This window comes from Thalassophryne amazonica, chromosome 16, assembly GCF_902500255.1.
Source record: "Thalassophryne amazonica chromosome 16, fThaAma1.1, whole genome shotgun sequence".
NCBI classification, from domain to species: domain Eukaryota; kingdom Metazoa; phylum Chordata; class Actinopteri; order Batrachoidiformes; family Batrachoididae; genus Thalassophryne; species Thalassophryne amazonica.
The window spans coordinates 40013420-40028118 of NC_047118.1; the positions used below are offsets into that span (position 1 = coordinate 40013420).

Consider the following 14699-nt stretch of genomic DNA (forward strand, 5'->3'; position numbering starts at 1 on the left):
ACGGAAAATGTCTGCCCAATCAAAATATGAGTGAATCCTGGACATGCTGTGGCTACTCTGAGTGAAGGGGAGCAGCCAGAAGAGGAAGAAGTTGTTTATGTTTCAGCTTGTCCTAAAGCATCCAGATGGATACACAAACAAATGGGAGGAAGTACAAAAAGAACCCATTCCAATGTCCTCTTTTTCCCACTCAACAACTTCAATATGAAAATAACAGTTGAAGCCCTCTTCCAATTTAAGGCCAAGCTAATCAAGAACTATGCATCAGCTTGCTGTGCTTAAAGTGGATATGACACCTAAAAAATTAGGTTAAACTGATATAAATATCAAAATATACATACAGTATAGTAAGTTGAAAGTGGTTTTAATTATTATCACTGAGAAATAAAGTTTGTACAGTTTCTCAAAAGTGTGTTTCTTGGAAAGCGCGCTGGTAGCGTTCCATCAGCGGTCACATGATGCCGTGACATCACAGCGTGTAGAGTCCCGTCTTTGTCTGTTAGATTAACAGGAACATATAGACCTCAGCATGGACAGTGCCGAGATCAAGAACTTTTCTGACTCCTCTTCAAGTGTGGATTATTTCTGACTCAGATCCTGAGGATGGCGCAGCAGTGATTAGACCCTACAGATTGGAGCCGTATCTTTCAGACGAACATTCAAACCAAGAGCATTATGGCAGCGAAAATAATGCCGGCGATGCTTATGGCGGAACCGAAGCAGAGGCAAGAGACGTGCCAATTCCAATGGATTTTGAAAGGCTGCAGAATATGGAATAGTAAGGGAGGCTTTGATTTTTGTTGCTGCTGTAACACTCTAATTACTATATAGCATTTTCGATTCGAGCGTCTGTTTACTGCCTTTGTTATTGTTCCGGAGCCGCGACAGTGTAGCTATTACTTGCGGACCACCGTCATTACCTTCGGGTTTTTGCCGTGTTCGAGTGCCTGGCATTGCATTCATCCATGTTTAGTTACGCTATTTTCACGAAAGAATAGGAAATAAACGGTGAAAGTTTCGAAAAAGACAGCCGAAAACAACAGTGAACATGCTGCCGCCGTGTTTACATGCCGCTGCCGTGTTTACTATGTAAGTTCCTTGACCATTTCAAGATTATTGTGAACATATTATTTGGGGTTGACATTTTATGTGTTCCTGTGAGCGGTGAGAACATGGAGACGGTAGAGGAAAGTGTCTGCTGTTGGGAGCAAATGCGTGTGCGAGCGGAGGGAGCAGCAGCCTGACATTTCGTGCATCACACAACAGCGCGGCTTTCAAATCAATCTGCCTGGGCTTGAAAAGGCTAAAACCTTTCACCTTGTGTTTGTGCAATATGCTGCGACACACTGGTCAGGCATATCGACAAACAAGTCCCTGAGAGCTGTGTTTAATCAAAGTTTCGGCCGCTAAAAAAAAGTGTAAACAACGGCCGCCAAGCGTGCAAGCCGATACGGTCTACATGTAGTGACGTATTTTAGGCTTGGTGCTCAGCAGGAAGCTGATCACGGGGCGTGCACATTTTTCAGTGGCGGGACGTTCAAATGTTATATACGAGGTCTATTAGAAAAGTATCCGACCTTATTATTTTTTTCAAAAACCATATGGATTTGAATCACGTGTGATTACATCAGACATGCTTGAACCCTCGTGGGCATGCAAGGTTTTTCACGCCTGTCGGTTACGTCATTCGCCTGTGGGCAGTCTTTGAGAGAGGAGTGGCCCACCCTCTCGTCGATTTTTTCGTTGTTTAGGAATGGCTCAGAGACTGCTGCTTTGTTTGATCAAAATTTTTTCAAAACTGTAAGGCATAACTGAGTGGACACCATTTGATAAATTCAGCTGGTTTTCGGTAAAAATTTTAACGGCTGATGAGAGATTTTGGTCTGGTAGTGTCGCCGTAAGGACGGCCCACGGTGCCTGACGGTGATCTGCACTTTGAGGCGGCAGCGTCTCGCCGTTTCAAGTTGAAAACTTCCACATTTTAGGCTCTGTTGACCCAGGAAGTCGTCAGAGAACAGAGAACTTTCAGAAGAAGTCAGCATGAGGAGTTTATTCGGACATTCCATTGTTAACGGACATTTTGTAATGAAAGAACGTGCGGGCAGAGTCGCATGTCGGGCCGGACTCGACCGCGGGGGGTCGCGACAGGAAAAACACCTCCGTTGGAAACCTTAACGGGCAAGCTGGAACATGCCCAAGCTGTTAAACAATTTCTTAGTTACTCACTTGTTGAAAGCCATCAAAAGCCGCCTGAATTTTACAAATGGTTTTCAACACGGAGGTGTTTTTCCTGTCGCGGCGCACACAGATTCGCCGAGTCGTTTCCGTGATGACTCGGCGAATTTGCGCGCACGTCTTTCATTAAAAAATGTCCTTAAACAGTGGAATGTCCGCATAAAGTCCTCATGCCGGCCTCTTCTGAATCTTCTCTGTTCTCTCACAACATCCTGGGTGAATTAAGCCTTAAAATAGGATGTTTTCAGGTCGAAACAGGCCGACGACGGCGCCTGGAAGCGCTGCGCGACGTCCCGTTCCGTGGGAAGTCCTTACACCGACAGAAACACCCCATAATCTCTCATCAGCCGTTAAACTTTTCACCAAAAAAACCAGCTTAATTTCTCGAATAGTGTCCACTCGGATATTCCTCACAGGTCCAGAAAAATTTTTGATAAAGCAACGCGCGCCGTCTCGAGCAGCGTGTGAAACAAAGGAATTCAGCCGAGAGGGCTGAACCACATCTCACTCAAGGCCTGCCCACAGGGAAATGACATCACCGACACGCGTGAAAAAACTCACGCATGCGCACGAGGGTTCAAGCATGATTGGTGTAATCGCACGTCATTCAAATCCATATAGTTAAAAAAAAAATAATAAAAGTGTCGGTTTCTTATCTAATAGACCTCGTATAACGGGAGAATTGCGTCCATTTTCCCAAAACGCTTAGGTTGACCGAATTATATAACCTTTGTTACATGTAATAAGACTATGTTGTCTTTAAGTGTCATATCCACTTTAATGTTAATGCAAGGCAACTAAATAAATACATTTATATGATGAAATAGGGCATGTATGTTATTGCAGGTTAACCTACATATGCAGTGCACCCTGAGCCTTGGCTGCTTCCTGCCGGCTGCTGTAACGAATTAAAGCACTGCCCTGGGTCAGGCCAAGGTGGAAGGTCAGCAGAGGACCATGCTGCATGCAGATAGTCTTCAGTGTGGAGCCATCAATCTAGAAGGAAGGAGGGATATGACTTAAGCATAATGGTTTTGTGTGTGCGTGATAGCGATGCAGCAAGGCTAATTTTCTGCCATCTTAAATCAATTAAATGGACAGAAAGGTCAAGAATTCTAGGGCATTGCTTAACGTGGATGAAGAAGCATGCACAATGACATTAACAAAGGCATTTTAGTATGCATGTGTCACAGTAAACTATGAAGACCAGAGCTGTGAAACTGTAGAACAACCATGACATAGAAAATATAATGAAAAAACATCATAGAATAATAAATTTAACATTAACTCTAGGACTTTCAGCGAGGTGTGAAAATAACTAGCATCTCTGAGTAGCTGTTTTATTTCAAAGAAATTATAAGTAGAGCAGCAAAACGTTGAAATTTCAAACTGGCCAAACAGCACACCTCTTTGACAATCTTTACCAAACAGTTTTGGACTTTACTCACTTTAAAGCAGTCAGGTTAACAAGTGTGACTTTGTTAATATTTTCCATTCTTCTCTCTCTCTGCCAAATACAGCTCCCTCATATCTGCCCTAAATTCTGTCCGTTACATGAATTACTTCCCTCCTTTTCTGCTGTCTTCCTACCTGAGGGGTCAGGTTTCTCAACAGTAGCCAGCAGCTGCCTTTGGAAGTCCCACCCTCACTCCAAGCCGAGCCTTTAAAGGATAGATAGGAGGAACAGAAGAAAAGGAATAAACAATTAGTGATGTTTTCACAGCTGAACATACAAAAATAGAACACTGAAACTAATATAATTTACAGCATCTATTTAATATACTTTCATGGTCAGATATCTAAAATCAGCATATTTAAAAGGTCTTTTTTTTTTCTTCTTCTCCATACTGTTACATTGATTTTATTTGAACAATAAAATACATTATTTTCCCATTTTTCAAGAGCAGTAAACAGTACCTGGCCCAAATCTTGGGTCTTGGTTGATTCCTCCCCATCCCCGGGCTATCCGTCCGCCTGCACTATTCCATGGGGAAGCCGAGGCATGCTTTTGATTGGTTAGTCCAGGTGGAGGGCGTGGCAGCTGAGAACTGTTGCGATTAGTCTTCCACAGTTTGTTTTGTCCGATGGGCTCTGGGGGCCAGCTGGGCTTGTACTCAGAGTACTTTCCTAAAGAGGAAATGGGGGAGAGGTTGGGTAAAAAGGGAGAAACATTTTTTTTTTATTTAACAACAGACCACAAAAATGCAAGCAGACAATACACAGTACAGCAGCACTGACATCTTTTGCCCTATTTCAAAAATGACATTTTGCCCACTAATGAAGCATTAAAAATACAAATGCATGAAGTAGGACAAACTGAGATGAAAAATGAGTGGGGGCAATGTAAAGAAGCACAAACACACAGAGACTACAAAACCCTCACCCAACATGAACACAACCAAGCCCTGCACATTAACTCTGTGATTCAGTGACGGCATCATTTATGGTTCAAAGTGGCTTTAACATTTGAACAACTGTGTTCAAAACTCAGTCTATCTTTGACTAATACACAATAATCCTTCTGCCATATCTAATCCTGACTGACTACTGACTGAAACAGTTCCAGTTAAACAACTATGACTGACTTTTCAAAGCCACTGAAGGTCGAAAGGCTGTATGATCATTAGAAAGGTGATTATATGACTGTCAGTGAAGTCATATAATCATGGTAACCTCTGGTGTATCTTTAACAATTTCCTAAAACTAAGCCAATAAATAGTTTGACAATGGCTGTGATTGGAGAAACTGTGCATAGCGCAATTTATGTGTGTTGCACCACCAGTCACAGATGCATGGTGTAATGAACAGGGAAGGATTTTAATACACACACACACACACACACACACACACACACACACACACACACACACACACACACACACACACACACACACACACACACACACACACACACACACACACACACACACACACACACAAAATCTAATCTGGGCTCAAGTACAAGAACAAAAAATGTCACTGTCCTCATACTTAAGGACATGACCGTGTATATTAACACTGGGCCCAAAGTCTGGCCTTGATCTATGACCTTGACTTGTAACTAGGGATGGGTATCAATAAGATTTTGATCGATATCGATACCATTATCGACTTCAAACTGGAGTCGTACTGCAGAAACGGTTGATTACAGAGCCGCTGCAGGGTCTGTAATCAACGTAGAGGAATGATCATTTTCCTGACAAACACCCTTAAAAATAATGACTGCTCTGAAGGGCCGATAAGGGAATCGTTAAGCAAAAATGCTATTGATATCGGTGGATCGAATAATTTCTTAACAATACTCGAAAAGAACCGGTTCTTGATACCCAACCCTACTTGTAACCAATTTATTTCTTAAAATTACTTTGTCCTTGGCTGACCATCAGTCATTCCACCAAGAGTGGCGGAATTCACAGACAAATGCCAATGGACACAGTGAAAAAACAACACCCCCAAATGCTCTATTGCTTCCCACAGGTGTCAAACTCTAAACACATACCTGTGCTGTGTGCATTGCTGAGTGGGCTGTCTGAGGCACTGTAGGGCCAGGCACCAGGTGAAGGCAGCGAGGTGTTGAGGGAGGAGTTTGGCCCTATAAAACAAGATTAAATACAGTACCCACTGAAAGCACTGGAAAGTCACAGCCAGTGATTTAGTTTTTGATACATGCTAAAGACATTGGGATTTGAAATCAAAAGACTGAATTATGGGAAGAATTTTTAAGTGTCATCTTTTATTTCCTAGCATTTACACCTAGATGCGTTATGCATAATACTACCCAATTTTGAAGTACGTAAAGTGGAATGATGACTGACAAGTGTTTGCAAACTAGTTGTGTTCTGATGCATTTGCAGAAATACCTATGTTGTCCCGCAGTAACTGGTGGTCTGAGTCATTGAGGCTTGTGGGTCCTGGGGAGGCAAGAACACTACCAGGGGTCATATAGGGATCAGATTCTGGATCTCCACTACTCTGGATTCCCTTCCACGGCACACCAGGCTGAAACTCTGTCATCAAGTAAGAGAAAATGTACTAATGTATTCCTGTACTTATTAAGTAATTGAACAAAATGGTAACATTGCTGATGTTATTTTATCAAATACACATCCACCCACCCACACACACACACACAAAAGTGCTTGTTTACTGATGTTTATGCACAATTTGGCTCTACCAAGACACATAAAACACATTTACTAATGTATAAAACAAGGTGTGACGAATGGCTTTTGGCTAAATCAGTGTTTCCTAATCCTGGTCTTCAGGATTACGCATTGTTCAGTTATCCCTGCTCCAAGTATACATTACGAGTCAAATCAGGTGTGTTCCACTGGTAATACAACTGTTGATTGGCTGAACACACGTGACTAAGCCGATCTGGTCTGTGTAGATCAGGGACAAATGGAAAATGTACAGTACTATGTGTCTTGAGGACCAGGAATGGGAAACACTAGGCAAAATACAGCCACATCATTAAGATTCAATAACTGCTTTGTTCATTACATGGCACACAGTACAGTCCCTCATGCTGCCATAAGTATTCAGATCAGGTCTGCGAGCAGGCAGTGATGCCATGTATTATTGTATCCACCAGACCACTGAACCACCTCAGGTGGATGGCAACCACTCAAAAAAAGACATCACTCTGCCCTGACAGGGTAAAACATGGGGGTCTCTTTAGGCTCTCTCAGTTGCTGGGGTCATCAATACTGAGACACCTGCATGCTGGATCATGTCCAGAGAAGCAGGACACATTGCCAACATGTCATAGCTGAGGTTCCCCAAAAATGCTAGTTATGGTCATATGAGTCTCCATAAGTATCCGTCCGTTTGACACACCACTTCTCAGGTACTGCCACCAGTGCCTCCATTGATTCTGCAATGATCACAGCTTCATCCACAAAGTCAAGGACTCTAAACGTTTCCTCACCAACAAAAGCACCCAAGATGGTGGGTTCTGATACTTCAGAGTGCCAACTTGTGACGAGAGAAGTAAATATAATATGAACAGAAGACAACAGGCACTTCAATTACCCCCCCAACACTTCACAGGTTGTAATTAGTATACGAGGTGCATGCAAAAAGTATCCGATTTTATTTTATCCCACGGAAACAAAGTCATCAAGCAAGGTGCCATTAGGTGGAGAAGTGTAACCTTCTTGTGCATGCGTGAATTTTTTCTGCTCCACAGACCATGTCGCACATGAGTAGCAAGCCAAAGAGTGCAGACATGTATTTTGCCTCCTGTCGTACTGTACAAAATATGGGAAATACTAAACATACAAACATACTGTATAAAATACAAGAACCACTAAACACATCCATTGATGAAACATGCACAGTGAAATGACAAAACGTGGACTTACCTGGAGGCCAGCTAGATGTTGCAGGTTTGGTCCCCATTTTACTCCCAGGGGTCCTGTGCCAGTTGTCTGCAGGGGGTTGAGGGGGAATCACCAAATCATCGCCACCCAGCATTTCATATTGAGAGTATGGGGATCCACCCCTGATTTTTATAGTACTGGGCAAAGGGCCTTAGGAATGGCACAAAGAGAATTAAGATCATACCGCAGGGGTCTCCAACTCTGCCCCTGGACAGCACTCACTGTGCAGGTTTTCAATGTCTCCTTGCGCTACTCACACTTGGTGTTTCCCAACTCTTGAATGGCTGAGTATGCTGACTGAGTTAATTAGCTGTGGGTGCAGTAGAGAGAGTTCAAAAAGATGGGGATAGCTGCTCTCTAGGGGCAGGGTTGGAGACCCATGTCATACAGATTGTCAGGAATATATTTCAAATAACTATAAATCACAGTGTTTCATTCAGATATACAGTGAGTGTTGATGGTAACAAATGCAGGGGAACTCTTCCACTCTCAGAATGGGCAATAAATTATTTGTATGTGCAATATTATCATCACTATTAGGTGCAATAACTCAGGTTTGGGGCTAAAGCATTTTTAAAATGTTTTAGTTGGATACTTATCTTTATTTTCTTCTTATATGGTCATTTTTCTTATATACGGCTACTCCTCTCTCATCTACTTGTGTATCTGTTTATTGTGCTGTTGTAACATCAGAAATTTCCTTCGGGATTTATACAATTTTCTGATTTGGATTAAACTAAACTGAGCAGCACAGTGGCTTAGTGGTGAGCACTGTTGCCTCACAGAAAGAAGATCATGGGGTCAATTCCCACCTGTGGCCTTTCTGTGAGGAGTTTACATGTCCTCCCCATGTTTGTGTGGGTTCCCTCCGGGTGCTCCGGCTTCCTCCCACATCCAAAGATGTGCAGGTTAGGTGTAATGGAAAATTTAAATTGTCTGTAGGTGTGCGTGCGGGTGTGAATGTGTTTGTTTGTCTATATGTGGCCCTGCGACAGACTGGCGTCCTGAGCAGGGTGTACCCCGCCTCACGCCCTATGATTGCTGGGATAGGCTCCAGTCCCCCATGACCTTTAATTGGAGTAAGCGGTTGAAGACGAGTGAGTGAGTGATTAATTAAACTAAACTGACAGACTGTAAGGTATGCCTTCTCATGGAGCAAATCATTCATCAACTGAAGTACTAACTTACCATTCTTGTGGAGGGCTGTGTCAGGGGGAGAAGGAGTTTGGGAGTGTCCTTCCATCATCCATTTGAAGCGGGACTGTTGTCCTCCTGCATCCTTCATCCCTCCCATTCCACCCATCATGGGACTGAGCTCCAAACTTGACAGGTTTCCACCAGGAGAAAGACCTAAAAAAGAGAAAGTGTTCATATTGAGGACCGTACAGCCTTATGTGGATTTACTGACTTTGGGTACTTCAAACCATAACTTTTTTTTTGAATGAATGAATGAGTTTTATTCAGCACACACATAAACAAAATACCAACGTAAAAATCTCTTACTAACATAAATCAAAAAACAAAAGAAAATACAACAATAACTCAAATGATTTCCCAATTGGGTGCGGCCGAAAGGGCATGGGCTGAAGCAAAAGCTTATAAACGCCCACCCCGTACACCAGTTACTATACAAATTTAAATATACTCAAAATAAGGTAACAATTAGAAAATAACGTAACAGAACAATCAATAATATGATGTGAAAATAAACAAAAAAGAACCACAAAAAATTTGCCTAATATAACATACTATAGTAAGAAATTGCGTTGTTTTTATAAAGCCTTTTAACACCTACCAATGTACCACATGATTTAATACTATCAGAACAATTATCCCAAATTCTAACACCTTTTACAGAAATACAATGACTTTTAACAGCAGTTTGAATCTTCCTTCTTTCAAATATCAATGTTCCTCGCAAATGATAACTGGACTCCCTCATTTTAAACAACAACTGAATGTGTAGAGGCAAAAGATTATTTTTAACTTTGTACATGATCTTTATTATAAAATAATCCACCAAATCTTGAAATTTCAAAATACACAGACAACCACACAATTGCTTTGTTGGTTCATAATACGTTTTTTTTTTTTTTTACTTATAACTCTTATAGCTTTCTTTTGTAACAGAAAAACTTAACTTGTTTTTGTTTTATATATGTTTCCCCAAACCTCAATACAATAGGTCATATATGGGACAAGTAATGAATGATACAGCATGACCAACGAATGCTGGGGGAGAAAATAATGTGCTTTGTACAAAATTGAAATAACTTTTGAAATTTTCGATTTGACATAATTTATGTGTTTTCCAACTTAATTTATCATCAATAAAAATGCCAAGAAATTTAGTTTCAGATACAATTTCAATTTCATCATTGTTCAATGATAAGTTTCTATTTAAATTCCTTGGCTTATTTCCAAATATAATTGACTTTGATTTTGTAATGCTTCTAACAAACAAAGGAGCAGATACAACTCCTGGTTTGTTTTTAGGCATCTATACAGTTGCTTGTAATAATCTGTGGACTTACTAGAGTACATGCCTTGTGTTTTGGCATGAAGGTCTGATAAAGTGCCACCCATTCCAGGATGTGGAAGGGGGTCTATGATGGATTGTTTGGCTATGCTTCCTCCCAGGTGGGATGGAGATAGTTTGGAGCTTCCAACTCCAGCTGCTGCTCCTCCAGCTCCTCCCTGCTGCTGCTGTCTCTGCTGCTGAAGAATAGCCATAATTCTTGCCAGCTGAGCGTAGAGAAATGCAAAAAGAGAGTAAATGTAAGAGACTGCACAGTCTTTTAAAACTTGTGTTCATCATTATTTACTATCTGTATTGTGACCTTGTAAGGAGATCATTTTGGCTGCTGTAAACCACTAATGGGCCCTAGGGTGGTTCAAAAAAATAAAAGTTGGAAATTCATTACTCTCACCCCTTCATTTTATGATGCTTTGGGAAAAAAGAAAGCCTGCCAAATATTTTTGTCATACATTAATATTTAGAGGTAGCACATCATAGCTGAAGGTTGTAAATATATCAATTATCGCTGCCCGAGTGCCCGTGCAATAGGTTATCCATTATCCAGTATCTAATCACATCACTTATAAAGAGGATAGAAGTTAACCACCTGAGTGTAACTAAAGTATAATTTTATATTCAATTTAAAACTATACCTGGGTTTAAATATTTCTCACAAACAACATACTTTCAAAAATGTCATTTTAGGCTACAAGCTGAAAATTTTGCTTCAATTCACAGCTTCTTTTCTTTCAGATCTTTGGTGATGGTGAATCTAACATGAGATAAATGTAAAAAGAGACACTTGCTGACTTAACATGCTTAACCATTAAACATGTAAAACATGTAAAACATAAAACATTTGTATACCTTATTGGTTCCACCGACTGAAATAAAGGGAAACAAATTGCCCTCAAATGGGCAAATACTCAAGGTATTTTTCTTCAAACACACTGATTTGAAGAAAACTGTCCATGATGCTGCTGTGACCTCTATAGACATGGCAATTCCTTTTTGGGAGAGAGCTAGAATCCCACTGAGGGCAAAGCAGCATCTGATCACAAAGTTAGAAAAGGTGTTCGGAAAATGAAAAACATTGAAAAAGACCAAGAATCGCAATACAGACAAGCAGAAGAAAGATGAAACAGTGTTTTGTGATCCTTTGGAGGACTTGTTTGACATGGCACATCAGGATGTCCTAACAATGATAAAGTTTGAAGATGACAGACAGTTCCTACTTGCTCAGTGAGAGAAAGGTAGAGGATGCATGACAGGCATAGATAAAATACAAACTGCCAAAGAACAAAGAGCAGAAAAAAGGAAAGCTGCAGAAGCAAAAATACAAAGAGAAACTGGAGGAGCCTGGACCATCTAATGTCTCACTACCTGACACTATCTCCAGCCAGAGTGAAGAGAACACAGAAAGTCCAGATGAAGAATTTGTTATGCCAGTGCCACAAAAAGCCAGTAAAATTAAAGCTGTTGTAACACCAGGACTTGCAGCAGCATTGGATAGGACCAAAACAGACAGAAGTGCCACCTATATTCTGACTGAAACGGCAGCAAGTTTTGGTCATGATGCAAGCAACTTAAATATCATTATCATGTAAAGGATGTTCTCTTATGTTACACAGCTGTATAATTGGTTCTTGTGCTGATTCATACATTTTTGAATATTAAGTACTGCAAGGCATAAATAATATTATTGTTTGGGGCTAGATTAAAATATATGTGGAAATATATAAAGCATAGACTTATTTAAATTTATCAATAATGAAACAGTATTTCATCAATAAAATGAAAATGCAATGTTTGATTGTTACAAAATCTTCGCTACCTCGGTATGTAGGTATTGTAGGAGCATGATACATGTACGAGAAGAACTGCATCTCACAATTCATGTTTTAGTGTTAACTATTTTATGGGATATGAAAATATTTGATTTTCCAATGTATTGCCATAATTTCTGTCCTGACATATCAATATTAAACTGACAGAAATAATTTGGAAATATCTGGAAATGGCCATACTATATGACAAAGTTATTGCCAGCAAAATCTTTAAGGGCTGTGTGCTACCAGTAAAAATTATTAGTTTTATGAAATTGTACATGATGTGTTTTTATGTTAGGTACAACAAATTTAGAGGGTGAGACTTTAAGTTTTTAAAAAAAAAATTTTTTGACCATTTTTATGGACCACCCTAATGGGCCCTTTTATTTTTTATTATAGTCCCTTAGTGTCTAGCTTCGTTTTTGACTAGTCATATCTGTTGTGGTTATTGATCGCCATAGCACATTATTTAAAAAAAATGAAATAAAAATACAAGTCTAATGTTCTCTTTGTAGAGATGTAGACATTATCTGAAATTTAGGTAGACAATATCTAAAGGTCACTGGTATGAATATGCCTACGGTATGGATTTTGAATAGACCACACTTAACTGGTAGAGCAGACTATGTCACCATCAGTCTGCAAAAGGTAACGTGAAAAACCTGACAGTAGTGCATGGTGCTTTGACACTTGCCTCCAGTCTGTGAGACCTATACCACAGGAGTAAATTTTTCACCAATTTCTTTTGGCTTCACCCATTTTTTGCTTGTGGTCACCACATCTGCTTATTGATTTGGCACAAGCTGTCACAACAATGCATGTGTGAGAGAGAATGGCAAAGGTCAAGAAAGCTGCAGTGTGAATACAGAGAACACTCGCCTTCAGCTATGACATAGCTGTGAATCAGCGAAATTAAGCGTTTTTATGATTGTTTTATGGCAATTATTTTCTACAACATAAATAGTTAAGACTGCACTGCCTGCCCATGCCCTATGACTGCTGGTATAGGATCAAGCCCCCCCTCCATGACCCTTAATTGGCGTAAGCGGGTGTAGAAAATGGATGGACAGAATTTTAAAAAAACAAACAAACAAAAAAAAAAAAAACCAAAGACCTTTAAGTGTATACATGAATGAGGCACTCCAAATATTACGACTGCAGGCAGCATTAATTTACAGTAATTAAAGTGGATTAATTGAAACTAGCATGGTGCCAGTGGGGACCCACGGGCTCAAGATTGGGTAGCGTTCAGAAAACAGGTAGTCAACATTTTTCAAGGGATGTAATAAATTATGCAACGTTTCTATAATGAGTTGGAATGGCATACGAGTCCAGAATGTTTTTAGAACCTTAGACGTCAACAGTTTTAAGAAGAAGAACTCAACCCTTTTACTTCCTGTTAATTACATAATTTTTAAATGTTAATTTGCTGTCTTAAGGTATTTATAAAATGTTTATATTATTTTTTATCATGTACACACTATTATTATTATTATATTAGTACTTCTATTTTGTCATTTGATTTTTAAATGGACCACAATGAAAATAAGTGTTTTCAGTTTCTTATGTCATCCACGTATTTTTAACATCTTCCATCCATCCATTGTCTTCCACTTTATCCGGAGTAGGGTCGCAGGGGCAGCAGCTCAAGCAACGCCGCCCAGACCTCCAGATCCACACACACCTCCCCCAGCTCCTCCGGGGGAATCCCCAGGCATTCCCAAGCCAGCCGAGAGACGTAGTCCCTCCAGCATGTCCTGGGTCTTCCCCGGGGCCTCCTCCCGATGGGATGTGCCCGGAACACCTCTCCAGCGAGGCGTCCAGGGGGCATCCGGAAAAGATGCCCGAGCCATCTCAGCTGGCTCCTTTCGACGTGGAGGAGCAGCTCAACTCAGAGCTCCTCCCGAGTGACTGAGCTCCTCACCCTATCTCTAAGGGAGTGCCCAGCCACCCTGTGGAGGAAACTCATTTCGGCCGCTTGTACTCGCGATCTCGTTCTTTCGGTCATGAGCCAAATCTCATCACCATAGGTGAGGGTCGGAACGTAGATCGATCGGTAAATCGAGAGCTTTGCTCCCCTACTCTTCTCTCTTCACCACGACGGTCAGATACAGCGACCGCATCACTGCAGATGCAGCACCGATCCGTCTGTCGATCTCATGCTCCATCCGTCCCTCACTCATGAACAAGACCCCGAGATACTTAAATTCCTCCACTTGATGCAAGGACACTCCACCGACCTGAAGAGGGCAAGGCACCTTTTTCCGGTCGAGAACCATGGCCTCGGATTTGGAGGTGCTGAATTTCATCCCGGACGCTTCACACTCGGCAGTGCATGCTGAAGGTCCTGATTTGACAAAGCCAACAGAACCACATCGTCCGCAAACAGCAGAGATGAGATTCTGTGGTTCCCAAACCAGACCCCCTCTACACCCTGGCTGCACCTAGAAATTCTGTCCATAAAGATAATGAACAGAACCAGTGACAAAGGGCAGCCCTGGCGGAGGGCAACGTACACTGGAAACAGGTTTGATTTACTACCGGCAATGCAAACCAAGCTCCTGCTGCGGTCATACAAGGACCGGATAGCCCTTAGCAAAGGACCCCGGATCCCATACTCCCAGCGCACCCCCCACAGGGTGCCCGAGAGACACGGTCGAACGCCTTCTCCAGATCCACAAAGCACGTGGACTGGGTGGGGAACTCCCATGAACCCTCGAGCACCCGATGGAG

The 14699-nt window shown here is 41.4% G+C and overlaps 1 protein-coding gene across 4 annotated transcripts in view; it reads right to left on the reverse strand.

The window, feature by feature from the left end:
- Positions 1 to 14699, reverse strand: part of LOC117527312 (trinucleotide repeat-containing gene 6B protein-like) — a 54202-nt gene that overhangs the window by 3825 nt on the left and 35678 nt on the right. For 2 of the 4 annotated variants that reach the window (XM_034189618.1, XM_034189620.1), the window contains exons 13-20: positions 10154 to 10364; positions 8808 to 8969; positions 7602 to 7769; positions 6096 to 6242; positions 5735 to 5827; positions 4153 to 4362; positions 3826 to 3896; positions 3092 to 3231 (exon numbers count right to left, since the gene is read on the reverse strand). In XM_034189618.1, coding sequence (XP_034045509.1) covers positions 3092 to 3231; positions 3826 to 3896; positions 4153 to 4362; positions 5735 to 5827; positions 6096 to 6242; positions 7602 to 7769; positions 8808 to 8969; positions 10154 to 10364 — 1202 coding nt within the window. The remainder of the gene's footprint in view (positions 1 to 3091; positions 3232 to 3825; positions 3897 to 4152; positions 4363 to 5734; positions 5828 to 6095; positions 6243 to 7601; positions 7770 to 8807; positions 8970 to 10153; positions 10365 to 14699) is intronic. The other 2 variants (XM_034189619.1, XM_034189621.1) reach the window with 2 other exon arrangements.